At 52.3% G+C, this 18863-nt stretch overlaps 1 protein-coding gene across 7 annotated transcripts in view; it reads left to right on the forward strand.

Moving 5' to 3' along the window:
* GABBR1 (gamma-aminobutyric acid type B receptor subunit 1) overlaps positions 1–18863 on the forward strand; it is a 136298-nt gene that overhangs the window by 8275 nt on the left and 109160 nt on the right. For all 7 annotated transcript variants that reach the window (XM_075577994.1, XM_075577988.1, XM_075577990.1 and 4 more), the window contains one exon: positions 17969–18041. In XM_075577994.1, coding sequence (XP_075434109.1) covers positions 17969–18041 — 73 coding nt within the window. The remainder of the gene's footprint in view (positions 1–17968; positions 18042–18863) is intronic.

The following is an 18863-nucleotide window of genomic DNA, read 5'->3' on the forward strand; positions in this document are numbered from 1 at the left end:
GTTATAACTATATATAACACAATATATATATAGTAACACAATCTGCAACCTGTGTATAGTACTGAGGGGACCTCTGCTACCTGTGTATAGTACTGAGGGGACCTCTGCTACCTGTGTTTAGTACTGAGGGGACCTCTGCTACCTGTGTATAGCACTGAGGGGACCTCTGCTACCTGGGTATAGCACTGAGGGGACCTCTGCTACCTGTGTATAGCGCTGAGGGGACCTCTGCTACCTGTGTATAGCGCTGAGGGGACCTCTGCTACCTGTGTATAGTACTGAGGGGACCTCTGCTACCTGTGTATAGCGCTGAGGGGACCTCTGCTACCTGGGTATAGCAATGAGGGGACCTCTGCTACCTGTGTATAGCGCTGAGGGGACCTCTGCTACCTGTGTATTGTACGGAGGGGATCTCTGCTACCTGTGTATAGTACTGAGGGGATCTCTGCTACCTGTGTATTGCGCTGAGGGGACCTCTGCTACCTGTGTATAGCGCTGAGGGGACCTCTGCTACCTGTGTATAGCACTGAGGGGACCTCTACTGCCTGTGTATAGCACTGAATGGACATCTGCTACCTGTGTATAGCACTGAGGGGACCTCTGCTTCCTGTGTATAGCACTGAGGGGACCTCTGCTACCTGTGTATAGTACGGAGTGGACCTCTGCTACCTGTGTATAGCTCTGTGGGGGACCTCTGCTACCTGTGTATAGTACTGAGGGGACCTTTGCTACCTGTGTATAGCACTGAGCAGGACCTCTGCTACCTGTGTATAGTGCTGAGGGGACCTTTGCTACCTGTGTATAGCACTGTGGGGGACCTCTGCCACCTGTGTATAGTGCTGAGGGGACCTTTGCTACCTGTGCATAGCACTGTGGGGGACCTCTGCTACCTGTGTATAGCACTGTGGGGGACCTCTGCTACCTGTGTATAGCACTGTGGGGGACCTCTGCTACCTGTGTATAGCACTGTGGGGACGTTTGCTACCTGTGTATAGCACTGAGAGGATCACTGCTACCTGTGTATAGCGCTGAGGGGACCTTTGCTACTTGTGTATAGCACTGAAGGCACCTCTTATTTCTGTATATAGCACTGAGGTGACCTCTGCTACCTGTGTATAGCACTGAAGAGACCTCTGCTACCTGTGTATAGTACTGAGGGGACATTTGCTACCTGTGTATAGTACGGAGGGGACCTCTGATACCTTTGTATTGTACGGAGGGGGCCTCTGCTACCTGTGTATAGCACTGTGGGGGACCTCTGCTACCTGTGTATAGCACTGAGGGAACATCTGCTACCTGTGTTTAGCACTGAAGGGACCTCTGCTACCTGTGTATAGCACTGAGGGGACATTTGCTACCTGTGTATAGTACGGAGGTGACCTTTGCTACCTGTGCATAGTGCTGAGGGGGACCTCTGCTACCTCTGTATAGCACCTGTGGGGACGTCTGCTACCTGTGTATAGCACTGAGAGGATCTCTGCTACCTGTGTATAGTACGGAGGGAACCTCTGCTACCTTTGTATAGTACGGAGGTGACCTCTGCTACCTGTGTATAGTACGGAGGGGACCTCTGTTACCTGTGTATAGCACTGAGGGGACATCTGCTACCTGTGTATATCACTGAGGGGACATTTGCTACCTTTGTATAGTACGAAGGGTACCTCTGCTCCCTGTGTATAGTACGAAGGGGACCTCTGCTACCTGTGTATATCACTGAGCAGGACCTCTGCTACCTGTGTATAGCGCTGAAGGGATCTCTGCTACCTGTGTATAGCGCTGAAGGGACCTCTGCTACCTGTGTATAGTACGGAGGGGACCTCTGCTACCTGTGTATAGTACGGAGGGGACCTCTACTACCTGTGAAGAGTATGGAGGGGGCCTCTGCTATCTGTGTATAGTACGGAGGGGACCTCTGCTACCTGTGTATAGTACGGATGGGAACCTCTGCTACCTGTGTATAGTACGGAGTGGACCTCTGCTACCTGTGCATAGCGCTGAGGGGACCTCTGCTACCTGTGTATAGTGCTGAGGGGACCTCTGCTACCTGTGTATAGCACCTGTGGGGACCTCTGCTACCTGTGTATAGCACTGAGAGGACCTCTGCTACCTGTGTATAGTACGGAGGGAACCTCTGCTACCTTTGTATAGTACGGAGGGGACCTCTGCTACCTGTGTATAGTACGGAGGGGACCTCTGTTATCTGTGTATAGCACTGGGGGGGACCTCTGCTACCTGTGTATAGCACTGTGGGAGACCTCTGCTACCTGTGTATAGCACTGTGGGAGACCTCTGCTACCTGTGTATAGTACGGAGGGGACCTCTGCTACCTCTGTATAGCACCTGTGGGGACGTCTGCTACCTGTGTATAGCACTGAGAGGATCTCTGCTACCTGTGTATAGTACGGAGGGAACCTCTGCTACCTTTGTATAGTACGGAGGTGACCTCTGCTACCTGTGTATAGTACGGAGGGGACCTCTGTTACCTGTGTATAGCACTGAGGGGACATCTGCTACCTGTGTATATCACTGAGGGGACATTTGCTACCTTTGTATAGTACGAAGGGTACCTCTGCTCCCTGTGTATAGTACGAAGGGGACCTCTGCTACCTGTGTATATCACTGAGCAGGACCTCTGCTACCTGTGTATAGCGCTGAAGGGACCTCTGCTACCTGTGTATAGCGCTGAAGGGACCTCTGCTACCTGTGTATAGTACGGAGGGGACCTCTGCTACCTGTGTATAGTACGGAGGGGACCTCTACTACCTGTGAAGAGTATGGAGGGGGCCTCTGCTATCTGTGTATAGTACGGAGGGGACCTCTGCTACCTGTGTATAGTACGGATGGGAACCTCTGCTACCTGTGTATAGTACGGAGTGGACCTCTGCTACCTGTGCATAGCGCTGAGGGGACCTCTGCTACCTGTGTATAGTGCTGAGGGGACCTCTGCTACCTGTGTATAGCACCTGTGGGGACCTCTGCTACCTGTGTATAGCACTGAGAGGACCTCTGCTACCTGTGTATAGTACGGAGGGAACCTCTGCTACCTTTGTATAGTACGGAGGGGACCTCTGCTACCTGTGTATAGTACGGAGGGGACCTCTGTTATCTGTGTATAGCACTGGGGGGGACCTCTGCTACCTGTGTATAGCACTGTGGGAGACCTCTGCTACCTGTGTATAGCACTGTGGGAGACCTCTGCTACCTGTGTATAGTACGGAGGGGACCTCTGCTACCTCTGTATAGCAATGTGGGGGACCTCTGCTACCTGTGTATAGCACTGTGGGAGACCTCTGCTACCTCTGTATAGCACCTGTGGGGACGTTTGCTACCTGTGTATAGCGCTGAGAGGATCTCTGCTTCCTGTGTATAGCACTGAGGGGACATCTGTTACCTGTGTATAGCACTGAGGGGACATCTGCTACCTGTGTATATCACTGAGGGGACATCTGTTACCTGTGTATAGCACTGAGGGGACATCTGCTACCTGTGTATAGCACCTGTGGGGACGTTTGCTACCTGTGTATAGTACGGAGGGGACCTCTGCTACCTGTGTATAGTACAGAGGGGACCTCTGTTATCTGTGTATAGTACGGAGTGGACCTCTGCTATCTGTGTATTGTACGGAGGGGACCTCTGCTATCTGTGTATAGTACAGAGGGGACCTCTGCTACCTGTGTATAGTACGGAGGGGACCTCTGCTGTCTGTGCATAGCACTGAGGGGACCTCTGTTACCTGTGTATAGTACTGAGGGGACCTCTGCTTCCTGTTTATAGTACGGAGGGGACCTCTGCTTCCTGTGTATAGTACTGAGGGGACCTCTGCTACCTGTGTATAGTACTGAGGGGACCTCTGCTTCCTGTGTATAGCACTAAGGGGATCTCTGCTACCTGTGTATAGCACTGATGGGACCTCTGCTACCTGTGTATAGCACTGAGGGGACCTCTGCTACCTGTGTATAGTACTGAGGGGACCTCTGCTACCTGTGCATAGCGCTGAGGGGACTTCTGCTACCTGTGTATAGCGCTGAGGGGACCTTTGCAACCTGTGCATAGCGCTGACGGGAACCTCTGCTACCTGTGTATAGTACTGTGGGGGACCTCTGCTACCTGTGTATAGTGCTGAGGGGACCTTTGCTTCCTGTGTATAGCACTGTGGGAGACCTCTGCTACCTGTGTATAGTGCTGATGGGACCTTTGCTACCTGTGTATAGTACTGTGGGGGACCTCTGCTACCTGTGTATAGTGCTGATGGGACCTTTGCTACCTGTGTATAGTACTGTGGGGGACCTCTGCTACCTGTGTATAGTGCTGAGGGGACCTTTGCTACCTGTGTATAGCACTGTGGGCGTACCTGCTACCTATAGCACCTGTGGGGACGTTTGCTACCTGTGTATAGCACTGAGAGGATCTCTGCTACCTGTGTATAGCGCTGAGAGGACCTTTGTGACCTGTGTATAGCACTGTGGGGGACCTCTGCTACCTGTGTATAGCACTGTGGGGGACCTGCTACCTGTGTATAGCGCTGAAGGGACATTTGCTACTTGTGTATAGCACTGAAGGCACCTCTGCTACCCGTGCATAGCACTGAAGGGACCTCTGCTACCTGTGTATAGCACTGAGGGGACATTTGCTACCTGTGTATAGTACGGAGGGTACCTCTGCTCCCTGTGTATAGTACGGAGGGGACCTCTGCTACCTTTGTATTGTACGAAGGGGGGCTCTGCTACCTTTGTATTGTACGGAGGGGGCCTCTGCTACCTGTGTATAGTACGGAGGGGACCTCTGCTACCTTTGTATTGTACGAAGGGGGGCTCTGCTACCTTTGTATTGTACGGAGGGGGCCTCTGCTACCTGTGTATAGTACGGAGGGGGCCTCTGCTACCTGTGTATAGCGCTGAAGGGACCCCTGCTACCTGTTCATAGCTCTGAGGGAACATCTGCTACCTGTGTATAGCACCTGTGGGGACGTCTGCTACCTGTGTATAGCACTGAGAGGATCTCTGCTTCCTGTGTATAGCACTGAGGGGACATCTGCTACCTGTGTATAGCACTGAGGGGACATCTGCTACCTGTGTATAGTACGGAGGGAACCTCTGTTATCTGTGTATAGTACGGAGTGGACCTCTGCTACCTGTGTATAGCACTGAGGTGACCTCTGCTACCTGTGTATAGCACTGAATGGACATCTGCTACCTGTGCATAGTGCTGAGGGGGACCTCTGCTACCTGTGTATAGTGCTGAGGGGGACCTCTGCTACCTGTGTATAGCACCTGTGGGGACGTCTGCTACCTGTGTATATCACTGAGAGGATCTCTGCTACCTTTGTATTGTACGGAGGTGACCTCTGCTACCTGTGTATATCACTGAGCAGGACCTCTGCTACCTGTGTATAGCGCTGAAGGGACCTCTGCTACCTGTGTATAGTACGGAGGGGACCTCTGCTACCTGTGTATAGTACAGGGGGCCTCTGCTACCTGTGAATAGTACGGAGGGGGCCTCTGCTATCTGTGTATAGTACGGAGTGGACCTCTGCTATCTGTGTATAGTACGGGGGGGACCTCTGCTACCTGTGTATAGTACGGAGTGGACCTCTGCTACCTGTGTATAGCGCTGAGGGGGCCTCTACTACCTGTGTATAGTGCTGAGGGGGACCTCTGCTACCTGTGTATAGCACTGAGAGGATCTCTGCTACCTGTGTATAGTACGGAGGGAACCTCTGCTACCTTTGTATTGTACGGAGGGGACCTCTGCTCCCTGTGTATAGTACGGAGGGGACCTCTGCTACCTGTGCCTAGCACTGGGGGGGGACATCTGCTACCTCTGTATAGCAATGTGGGGGACCTCTGCTACCTGTGTATAGCACTGTGGGGGACCTCTGCTACCTGTGTATAGCACCTGTGGGGACATCTGCTACCTGTGTATAGCACTGAGAGGATCTCTGCTTCCTGTGTATAGCACCTGTGGGGACGTCTGCTACCTGTGTATAGCACTGAGGGGACATCTGTTACCTGTGTATAGTACGGAGGGAACCTCTGCTACCTGTGTATAGTACGGAGGGAACCTCTGCTACCTGTGTATAGTACAGAGGGGACCTCTGCTTCCTGTGTATAGTACGGAGGGGAGCTCTGCTATCTGTGTATAGTACGGAGGGGACCTCTGCTATCTGTGTATAGTACGGAGGGGAGCTCTGCTATCTGTGTATAGCACTGAGGTGACCTCTGCTACCTGTGTATAGCACCGAGGTGACCTCTACTGCCTGTGTATAGCACTGAATGGACATCTGCTACCTGTGTATAGTACTGAGGGGACCTCTGCTACCTGTGTATAGTACGGAGTGGACCTCTGCTACCTGTGTATAGTACGGAGTGGACCTCTGCTACCTGTGTATAGCACTGAGGGGACATCTGCTACCTGTGTTTAATACTGAGGGGACCTCTGCTACCTGTGTATAGTACGGAGTGGACCTCTGCTACCTGTGTATAGTACTGAGGGGACCTCTGCTACCTGTGTATAGTGCTGAGGGGGACCTCTGCTACCTGTGTATAGCACATGTGGGGACGTCTGCTACCTGTGTATATCACTGAGAGGATCTCTGCTACCTGTGTATAGTACGGAGTGGACCTCTGCTATCTGTGTATAGTACGGAGTGGACCTCTGCTATCTGTGTATAGTACGGATGGGAGCTCTGCTATCTGTGTATAGTACGGGGGGGATCTCTGCTACCTGTGTATAGTACGGAGGGGACCTCTGCTACCTGTGTATAGCACTGAAGGGACATCTGCTACCTGTGTATAGCACTGAGGGGACGTCTGCTACCTGTGTATAGCACTGAGAGGATCTCTGCTACCTGTGTATAGCACCTGTGGGGACGTCTGCTACCTGTGTATAGCGCTGAGAGGATCTCTGCTACCTGTGTATAGCACCTGTGGGGACGTCTGCTACCTGTGTATAGCACTGAGAGGACCTCTGCTTCCTGTGTATAGCACTGAGGGGACCTCTGCTATCTGTGAATAGTACGGAGGGGAGCTCTGCTATCTGTGTATAGTACGGAGGGGAGCTCTGCTATCTGTGTATAGTACGGAGGGGACCTCTGCTACCTGTGTATAGCACTGAGGTGACCTCTGCTACCTGTGTATAGCACTGAGGTGACCTCTACTGCCTGTGTATAGCACTGAATGGACATCTGCTACCTGTGTATAGTACTGAGGGGACCTCTGCTACCTGTGTATAGCACTGAGGGGACATCTGCTACCTGTGTTTAATACTGAGGGGACCTCTGCTACCTGTGTATAGTACGGAGTGGACCTCTGCTACCTGTGTATAGTGCTGAGGGGGACCTCTGCTACCTGTGTATAGCACATGTGGGGACGTCTGCTACCTGTGTATATCACTCAGAGGATCTCTGCTACCTGTGTATAGTACGGAGGGAACCTCTGCTACCTTTGTATAGTACGGAGGGGACATTTGCTACCTGTGTATAGTACGAAGGGGACCTCTGCTCCCTGTGTATAGTACGAAGGGGACCTCTGCTACCTTTGTATTGTACGGAGGGGGCCTCTGCTACCTGTGTATATTACTGAGCAGGACCTCTGCTACCTGTGTATAGCGCTGAAGGGATCTCTGCTACCTGTGTATAGTACGGAGGGGGCCTCTGCTACCTGTGTATATCACTGAGGGGACATTTGCTACCTGTGTATAGTACGAAGGGTACCTCTGCTCCCTGTGTATAGTACGAAGGAGACCTCAGCTACCTGTGTATAGCACTGAGGGGGCTTCTGCTACCTGTGTATAGCGCTGAAGGGACCTCTGCTACCTGTGTATAGCACCTGTGGGGACGTTTGCTACCTGTGTATAGCACTGAGAGGATCTCTGCTACCTGTGTATAGCGCTGAAGGGACCTCTGCTACCTGTGTATAGTACTGAGGGGACGTCTGCTACCTGTGTATAGTACGGAGGGGACCTCTGCTACCTGTGTATAGTACGGAGGGGGCCTCTGCTACCTGTGAATAGTACGGAGGTGACCTCTGCTACCTGTGTATAGCACTGAAGGGACATCTGCTACCTGTGTATAGCGCTGAGGGGACATCTGCTACCTGTGCATAGTACTGAGGGAACCTCTGCTACCTGTGTATAGCACTGAGGGGACCTCTGCTACCTGTGTATAGCACGGAGGGGGACCTCTGCTACCTGTGTATAGTACGGGGGGGACCTCTGCTACCTGTGTATAGTACGGAGGGAACCTCTGCTACCTGTGTATAGCACTGTGGGAGACCTCTGCTACCTGTGTATAGCACTGAGGGGACCTCTGCTACCTGTGTATAGCACTGTGGGGGACCTTTGCTACCTGTGCATAGTGCTGAGGGGACCTCTGCTACCTGTGTATAGCACCGAGGGGACATTTGCTACCTGTGTATAGTACGGAGGGGACCTCTGATACCTTTGTATTGTACGGAGGGGGCCTCTGCTACCTGTGTATAGTACGGAGGGGGCCTCTGCTACCTGTGCATAGGGCTGAGGGGGCCTCTGCTACCTGTGTATAGCACTGTGGGGGACCTCTGCTACCTGTGTATAGCACTGTGGGGGACCTCTGCTACCTGTGTATAGCACTGTGGGAGACCTCTGCTACCTGTGTATTTCACTGAAGGGACATTTGCTACCTGTGTATAGTACGGAGGGGACATTTGCTACCTGTGTATAGTACGGAGGGGACCTCAGATACCTTTGTATTGTACGGGGGGGCCCTCTGCTACCTGTGTATAGTACGGAGGAGACCTCTGCTACCTGTGTTTTGCACCTGTGGGGACGTTTGCTACCTGTGTATAGTACGGAGGGGACCTCTGCTACCTCTGTATAGCACTGTGGGGGACTTCTGCGACCTGTGTATAGTACGGAGGGGACCTGCTACCTCTGTATAGTACTGAGGGGACCTCTGCTTCCTGTGTATAGTACGGAGGGAACCTCTGCTACCTGTGTATAGTACGGAGTGGACCTCTGCTACCTCTGTATAGTACTGAGGGGACGTCTGCTACCTGTGTATAGTACGGAGGGGAGCTCTGCTATCTGTGTATAGTACGGAGGGGATCTCTGCTACCTGTGTATAGCACTGAGGGGACCTCTGCTATCTGTGTATAGTACGGAGGGGACCTCTGCTACCTGTGTATAGCACTGAGGGGACCTCTGCTATCTGTGTACAGTACGGAGTGGACCTTTGCTACCTGTGTATAGTACGGAGTGGGCCTCTGCTACCTGTGTATAGTACGGAGGGGACCTCTGCTACCTGTGTATAGTACAGAGGCAACCTCTGCTACCTGTGTATAGTACGGAGGCAACCTCTGCTATCTGTGTATAGTACGGAGGGGACCTCTGCTACCTGTGTATAGCACTGTGGGGACGTCTGCTACCTGTGTATAGTACGGAGGGGACCTGCTACCTCTGTATAGTACTGAGGGGACGTCTGCTTCCTGTGTATAGTACGGAGGGAACCTCTGCTACCTGTGTATAGTACGGAGGGGACCTCTGCTACCTCTGTATAGTACTGAGGGGACGTCTGCTACCTGGGTATAGTACGGAGGGGAGCTCAGCTATCTGTGTATAGTACGGAGGGGACCTCTGCTATCTGTGTATAGTACGGAGGAGACCTCTGCTATCTGTGTATAGTACGGAGGGGACCTCTGCTATCTGTGTATAGTACGGAGGGGACCTCTGCTATCTGTGTATAGTACGGAGGAGACCTTTGCTACCTGTGTATAGTACGGAGGGGACCTCTGCTACCTGTTTATAAAACTGAGGGAACCTCTGCTACCTGTGTATAGCACTGCGGGGGACCTCTGCTACCTCTGTATAGCACAGTGGGGGACCTCTGCTACCTGTGTATAGTACGGAGTGGACCTCTGCTACCTGTGTATAGTACGGAGGGGACCTCTGCTACCTGTGCCTAGCACTGGGGGGGGACATCTGCTACCTCTGTATAGCAATGTGGGGGACCTCTGCTACCTGTGTATAGCACTGTGGGGGACCTCTGCTACCTGTGTATAGCACCTGTGGGGACATCTGCTACCTGTGTATAGCACTGAGAGGATCTCTGCTTCCTGTGTATAGCACCTGTGGGGACGTCTGCTACCTGTGTATAGCACTGAGGGGACATCTGTTACCTGTGTATAGTACGGAGGGAACCTCTGCTACCTGTGTATAGTACGGAGGGAACCTCTGCTACCTGTGTATAGTACAGAGGGGACCTCTGCTTCCTGTGTATAGTACGGAGGGGAGCTCTGCTATCTGTGTATAGTACGGAGGGGACCTCTGCTATCTGTGTATAGTACGGAGGGGAGCTCTGCTATCTGTGTATAGCACTGAGGTGACCTCTGCTACCTGTGTATAGCACCGAGGTGACCTCTACTGCCTGTGTATAGCACTGAATGGACATCTGCTACCTGTGTATAGTACTGAGGGGACCTCTGCTACCTGTGTATAGTACGGAGTGGACCTCTGCTACCTGTGTATAGTACGGAGTGGACCTCTGCTACCTGTGTATAGCACTGAGGGGACATCTGCTACCTGTGTTTAATACTGAGGGGACCTCTGCTACCTGTGTATAGTACGGAGTGGACCTCTGCTACCTGTGTATAGTACTGAGGGGACCTCTGCTACCTGTGTATAGTGCTGAGGGGGACCTCTGCTACCTGTGTATAGCACATGTGGGGACGTCTGCTACCTGTGTATATCACTGAGAGGATCTCTGCTACCTGTGTATAGTACGGAGTGGACCTCTGCTATCTGTGTATAGTACGGAGTGGACCTCTGCTATCTGTGTATAGTACGGATGGGAGCTCTGCTATCTGTGTATAGTACGGGGGGGATCTCTGCTACCTGTGTATAGTACGGAGGGGACCTCTGCTACCTGTGTATAGCACTGAAGGGACATCTGCTACCTGTGTATAGCACTGAGGGGACGTCTGCTACCTGTGTATAGCACTGAGAGGATCTCTGCTACCTGTGTATAGCACCTGTGGGGACGTCTGCTACCTGTGTATAGCGCTGAGAGGATCTCTGCTACCTGTGTATAGCACCTGTGGGGACGTCTGCTACCTGTGTATAGCACTGAGAGGACCTCTGCTTCCTGTGTATAGCACTGAGGGGACCTCTGCTATCTGTGAATAGTACGGAGGGGAGCTCTGCTATCTGTGTATAGTACGGAGGGGAGCTCTGCTATCTGTGTATAGTACGGAGGGGACCTCTGCTACCTGTGTATAGCACTGAGGTGACCTCTGCTACCTGTGTATAGCACTGAGGTGACCTCTACTGCCTGTGTATAGCACTGAATGGACATCTGCTACCTGTGTATAGTACTGAGGGGACCTCTGCTACCTGTGTATAGCACTGAGGGGACATCTGCTACCTGTGTTTAATACTGAGGGGACCTCTGCTACCTGTGTATAGTACGGAGTGGACCTCTGCTACCTGTGTATAGTGCTGAGGGGGACCTCTGCTACCTGTGTATAGCACATGTGGGGACGTCTGCTACCTGTGTATATCACTCAGAGGATCTCTGCTACCTGTGTATAGTACGGAGGGAACCTCTGCTACCTTTGTATAGTACGGAGGGGACATTTGCTACCTGTGTATAGTACGAAGGGGACCTCTGCTCCCTGTGTATAGTACGAAGGGGACCTCTGCTACCTTTGTATTGTACGGAGGGGGCCTCTGCTACCTGTGTATATTACTGAGCAGGACCTCTGCTACCTGTGTATAGCGCTGAAGGGATCTCTGCTACCTGTGTATAGCACTGAGGGGGCCTCTGCTACCTGTGTATATCACTGAGGGGACATTTGCTACCTGTGTATAGTACGAAGGGTACCTCTGCTCCCTGTGTATAGTACGAAGGAGACCTCAGCTACCTGTGTATAGCACTGAGGGGGCTTCTGCTACCTGTGTATAGCGCTGAAGGGACCTCTGCTACCTGTGTATAGCACCTGTGGGGACGTTTGCTACCTGTGTATAGCACTGAGAGGATCTCTGCTACCTGTGTATAGCGCTGAAGGGACCTCTGCTACCTGTGTATAGTACTGAGGGGACGTCTGCTACCTGTGTATAGTACGGAGGGGACCTCTGCTACCTGTGTATAGTACGGAGGGGGCCTCTGCTACCTGTGAATAGTACGGAGGTGACCTCTGCTACCTGTGTATAGCACTGAAGGGACATCTGCTACCTGTGTATAGCGCTGAGGGGACATCTGCTACCTGTGCATAGTACTGAGGGAACCTCTGCTACCTGTGTATAGCACTGAGGGGACCTCTGCTACCTGTGTATAGCACGGAGGGGGACCTCTGCTACCTGTGTATAGTACGGGGGGGACCTCTGCTACCTGTGTATAGTACGGAGGGAACCTCTGCTACCTGTGTATAGCACTGTGGGAGACCTCTGCTACCTGTGTATAGCACTGAGGGGACCTCTGCTACCTGTGTATAGCACTGTGGGGGACCTTTGCTACCTGTGCATAGTGCTGAGGGGACCTCTGCTACCTGTGTATAGCACCGAGGGGACATTTGCTACCTGTGTATAGTACGGAGGGGACCTCTGATACCTTTGTATTGTACGGAGGGGGCCTCTGCTACCTGTGTATAGTACGGAGGGGGCCTCTGCTACCTGTGCATAGGGCTGAGGGGGCCTCTGCTACCTGTGTATAGCACTGTGGGGGACCTCTGCTACCTGTGTATAGCACTGTGGGGGACCTCTGCTACCTGTGTATAGCACTGTGGGAGACCTCTGCTACCTGTGTATTTCACTGAAGGGACATTTGCTACCTGTGTATAGTACGGAGGGGACATTTGCTACCTGTGTATAGTACGGAGGGGACCTCAGATACCTTTGTATTGTACGGGGGGGCCCTCTGCTACCTGTGTATAGTACGGAGGAGACCTCTGCTACCTGTGTATAGCACTGTGGGGGACTTCTGCGACCTGTGTATAGTACGGAGGGGACCTGCTACCTCTGTATAGTACTGAGGGGACCTCTGCTTCCTGTGTATAGTACGGAGGGAACCTCTGCTACCTGTGTATAGTACGGAGTGGACCTCTGCTACCTCTGTATAGTACTGTGGGGGACTTCTGCGACCTGTGTATAGTACGGAGGGGACCTGCTACCTCTGTATAGTACTGAGGGGACCTCTGCTTCCTGTGTATAGTACGGAGGGAACCTCTGCTACCTGTGTATAGTACGGAGTGGACCTCTGCTACCTCTGTATAGTACTGAGGGGACGTCTGCTACCTGTGTATAGTACGGAGGGGAGCTCTGCTATCTGTGTATAGTACGGAGGGGATCTCTGCTACCTGTGTATAGCACTGAGGGGACCTCTGCTATCTGTGTATAGTACGGAGGGGACCTCTGCTACCTGTGTATAGCACTGAGGGGACCTCTGCTATCTGTGTACAGTACGGAGTGGACCTTTGCTACCTGTGTATAGTACGGAGTGGGCCTCTGCTACCTGTGTATAGTACGGAGGGGACCTCTGCTACCTGTGTATAGTACAGAGGCAACCTCTGCTACCTGTGTATAGTACGGAGGCAACCTCTGCTATCTGTGTATAGTACGGAGGGGACCTCTGCTACCTGTGTATAGCACTGTGGGGACGTCTGCTACCTGTGTATAGTACGGAGGGGACCTGCTACCTCTGTATAGTACTGAGGGGACGTCTGCTTCCTGTGTATAGTACGGAGGGAACCTCTGCTACCTGTGTATAGTACGGAGGGGACCTCTGCTACCTCTGTATAGTACTGAGGGGACGTCTGCTACCTGGGTATAGTACGGAGGGGAGCTCAGCTATCTGTGTATAGTACGGAGGGGACCTCTGCTATCTGTGTATAGTACGGAGGAGACCTCTGCTATCTGTGTATAGTACGGAGGGGACCTCTGCTATCTGTGTATAGTACGGAGGGGACCTCTGCTATCTGTGTATAGTACGGAGGAGACCTTTGCTACCTGTGTATAGTACGGAGGGGACCTCTGCTACCTGTTTATAAAACTGAGGGAACCTCTGCTACCTGTGTATAGCACTGCGGGGGACCTCTGCTACCTCTGTATAGCACAGTGGGGGACCTCTGCTACCTGTGTATAGTACGGAGTGGACCTCTGCTACCTGTGTATAGTACGGAGTGGACCTCTGCTATCTGTGTATAGTACGGAGGAGACCTTTGCTACCTGTGTATAGTACGGAGGGGACCTCTGCTACCTGTTTATAAAACTGAGGGAACCTCTGCTACCTGTGTATAGCACTGCGGGGGACCTCTGCTACCTCTGTATAGCACAGTGGGGGACCTCTGCTACCTGTGTATAGTACGGAGTGGACCTCTGCTACCTGTGTATAGTACGGAGTGGACCTCTGCTACCTGTGTATAGTGCTGAAGGGACCTCTGCTACCTGTGTATAGCACTGAGCAGGACCTCTGCTACCTGTGTATAGCGCTGAAGGGACCTCTGCTACCTGTGTATAGTGCTGGGGGGACCTTTGCTACCTGTGTATAGCACTGAGGGCACCTCTTATTTCTGTATTTAGCCCTGAGGGGACCTCTGCTACCTGTGTATAGTACGGAGGGAACCTCTGCTTCCTGTGTATAGTACTGAGGGGACCTCTGCTACCTGTGTATTGCGCTGAGGGCACCTCTGCTACCTGTGTATTGCACTGGGGGGGACATCTGCTACCTCTGTATAGCACTGAGAGGATCTCTGCTACCTCTGTATAGCACTGAGAGGATCTCGGCTACCTGTGTATAGCACCCTGGGGGACCTCTGCTACCTGTGTATAGCGCTGAAGGGACCTCTGCTACCTGTGTATAGTGCTGGGGGGACCTTTGCTACCTGTGTATAGTGCTGGTGGGACCTTTGCTACCTGTGTATAGCACTGAGGGAACCTCTGCTACCTGTGTATAGTTCCGAGGGAACCTCTGCTACCTGTGTATAGTACGGAGGGGACCTCTGCTACCTGTGTATAGTACGGAGGGAACCTCTGCTACCTGTGTATAGCCCTGAGGGGACATGTGCTACCTGTGTATAGTACGGAGGGAACCTCTGCTACCTGTGTATAGTACGGAGGGAACCTCTGCTACCTGTGTATAGCACTGAGGGGACCTCTCCTACCTCTGTATAGTGCGGTGGGGACCTCTGCTACCTGTTTATAGCACTGAGGGAACCTCTGCTACCTGTGTATAGCACCGAGGGGACCTCTCCTACCTCTGTATAGCACAGTGGGGGACCTCTGCTACCTGTGTATAGTACGGAGGGGACCTCTGCTACCTGTGTATAGTGCGGTGGGGACCTCTGCTACCTGTGTATAGTACGGAGGGGACCTCTGCTACCTGTGTATAGTGCGGTGGGGACCTCTGCTACCTGTGTATAGTACGGAGGGGACCTCTGCAACCTATGTATAGCACTGAGGGGACCTCTGCTACCTGTGTATAGCACTGAGAGGATCTCTGCTACCTGTGTATAGTATGGAGGGAACCTCTGCTACCTGTGTATTGTACAGAGTGGACCTCTGCTACCTGTGTATAGCGCTGAGGGGACCTCTGCTACTGTGTATAGCACTGAGGGGACCTCTGCTACTGTGTATAGCACTGAGGGGACCTCTGCTACTGTGTATAGCACTGAGGGAACCTCTGCTACCTGTGTATAGTACGGAGGGAACCTCTGCTACCTGTGTATAGTACGGAGGCGACCTCTGCTACCTGTCTATAGCACTGAGGGAACCTCTGCTACCTGTGTATAGCACTGTGGGGGACCTCTGCTACCTGTGTATAGTACGGGGGGGACCTCTGCTACCTGTGTATAGCACTGCGGGGGACCTCTGCTACCTGTGTATAGTACGGGGGGGACCTCTGCTACATGTGTATAGTACGGAGGGGACCTCTGCTACCTGTGTATAGCACTGAGGGGACCTCTGCTACCTGTGTATAGCGCTGAGGTGTCCTCTGCTACCTGTATATAGCGCTGAGGGTACCTCTGCTACCTGTGTATAACACTGAAGGGACATCTACTATCTGTGTATAGAACTGAGGGGACATCTGCTACCTGTGTATAGCACTGAGGGGACCTCTGCTACCTGTGTATAGCGCTGAGGGGACCTCTGCTACCTGTGTATAGTACGGAGGGGACCTCTGCTACCTGTGTATAGCGCTGATGGGAGCTCTGCTACCTGTATATAGCACTGAAGGGACCTCTGCTACCTGTGTATAGCGCTGAGGAGACCTCTGCTACCTGGGTATAGCACTGAGAGGATCTCTGCTACCTGTGTATAGCACTGATGGGACCTCTGCTACCTGTGTATAGCACTGATTGGACCTCTGCTACCTGTGTATAGCGCTGATGGGAACCTCTGCTACCTGTGTATAGTACGGAGGGGACCTCTGCTACCTGTGTATAGCACTGTGGGGGACCTCTGCTACCTGTGTATAGTACTGAGAGGATCTCTGCTACCTGTGTATAGTACTGAGGGAATCTCTGCTACCTGTGTATAGCACTGAGTCTGACCTCTGCTTCCTGTGTATAGCACTGAGGGGACCTCTGCTACCTGTATATAGCGCTGAGGGTGCCTTTGCTTCCTGTGTATAGCGGTATGGGGACCTCTGATACCTGTGTATAGAACTGATGGGACCTCTGCTACCTGTGTATTGCACTGAGGGGACCTCTACTTCCTGTGTATAGCGCGGAAGAGACCTCTGCTACCTTTTGTATAGTACGGAGGAGGCCTCTGCTACCTGTGTATTGCACTGATGGGACCTCTGCTACCTGTGTATTGCACTGAGGGGACCTCTACTTCCTGTGTATAGCGCGGAAGAGACCTCTGCTACCTGTGTATAGCACTGAGGGGACCTCTGCTACCTGTGTATAGCACTGAAGGGGACCTCTGCTACCTGTGTATAGCACTGAGGGCACCTCTTATTTCTGTATATAGCACTGAGGGGACCTCTGCTACCTGTGTATATCACTGAGGGAATCTCTGCTACCTGTGTATAGCACTGAGGGGGACCTCTGCTACCTGTGTATAGCGCTGATGGGACCTCTGCTACCTGTATATAGCACTGAAGGGACCTCTGCTACCTGTGTATAGCGCTGAGGAGACCTCTGCTACCTGGGTATAGCACTGAGAGGATCTCTGCTACCTGTGTATAGCACTGATTGGACCTCTGCTACCTGTGTATAGCGCTGATGGGAACCTCTGCTACCTGTATATAGCGCTGAAGGGACCTCTGCTACCTGTGTATAGCACCGAGGGGATCTCTGCTACATGGGAATAGCACTGAGGGGGACCTCTGCTACCTGTGTATAGCGCTGATGGGACCTCTGCTACCTGTATATAGCGCTGAAGGGACCTCTGCTACCTGTGTATAGCGCTGAGGGGATCTCTTCTACCTGTGTATAGCACTGAGAGACCTCTGCTACCTGTGTATAGCACTGAGGGAACCTCTGCTACCTGTGTATAGAACCGAGGAGACCTCTGCTACCTGCGCATAGCACTGATTAAACCTCTTCTACCTGTGTATAGCACTCAGGGAACCTATGCTACATGTGCATAGCACTGAGAGACCTCTGCTACCTGTGTATAGCACTGAGGGAATCTCTGCTATCTGTGTATAGCACTGAGGGGGACCTCTGCTACCTGTGTATAGCGCTGATGGGACCTCTGCTACCTGTATATAGTGCTGAAGGGACCTCTGCTACCTGGGTATAGCACTGATTAAACCTCTTCTACCTGTGTATAGCACTGAGGGAACCTCTGCTACATGTGTATAGAACCGAGGAGACCTCTGCTTCCTGCGCATAGCACTGATTAAACCTCTTCTACCTGTGTATTGCACTGAGAGACCTCTGCCACCCTCTTTCTCCCTCTCCCCCCCTTCCTCTCTCCCTCTTCCTCTCTCTCTCTCTCTCTCTCTCTCTCTCTCTCCCTTTCTCTGATGTCTCTCTCCCTCCCTTTCCAGATGTCTCACCGTATCGCTGTTGTCTTCGCTGTGTGTCTTGCTTCGGTCTGTGGCTTTGAGGATAACACAACAGGTGAGGAGGGGGGGGGGGAGTGATGGGAGGGTGAGGATAACACAACAGGTGAGGAGGAAAAGTGATGGGAGGGTGGGCATAACCCAACAGGTGAAGATATATAGTGGTAGAAGGGTGGGGATAACAAACCAGGTGAGGAGGGAGAGTGGTAGAAGAGTGAGGATAACAAACCTGGTGACTAGGGAGAGTGATGGGAGGGTGGGGTTAACAGAGCAGGTGAGGAGGGAGAGTGATGGAAGGGTGGGGTTAACAGAGCAGGTGAGGAGGGAGAGTGATGGAAGGGTGGGGTTAACACAGCAGGTGAGGAGGGAGAGTGGTAGAAGGGTGAGGATAACACAACAGGTTAGAAGGAAGAGTGATGGGAGGGTGTTGATAATACAACAGATGAGGAGGGAGAGTGATTTAAGGATAGGGATAACACAACAGGTGAGGAGGGAGGGTGATGGGAGGGAGGAGATAACCCAAGACGTGAGGAGGGAGAGTGGTAGAAGGGTGAGGATAACACAACAGGTGAGGAGGGACAGTGATGGGAGGGTGGGGATAACACAACGGGGGAGAGGGAGAGTGATTGGAGGGTGGGGATAACACAACAGGTGAGGAGGGAGAGTGATGGGAGGGTGGAGATAACCCAAGACGTGAGGAGGGAGAGTGGTAGAAGGGTGAGGATAACACAACATGTGAGGAGGGCGAGTGATGGAAGGGTGAGGATAACACAGCAGGTGAGGAGGGAGAGTGATCAAATAACAATAACAAACTGGTGCGCAAATAAAAATATTCATAAAAATTGTGCAAAAACGTGATGATGAATATTGATACAACAAA

Source organism: Ascaphus truei, chromosome 20, assembly GCF_040206685.1.
Source record: "Ascaphus truei isolate aAscTru1 chromosome 20, aAscTru1.hap1, whole genome shotgun sequence".
In the NCBI taxonomy this organism is placed as follows: domain Eukaryota; kingdom Metazoa; phylum Chordata; class Amphibia; order Anura; family Ascaphidae; genus Ascaphus; species Ascaphus truei.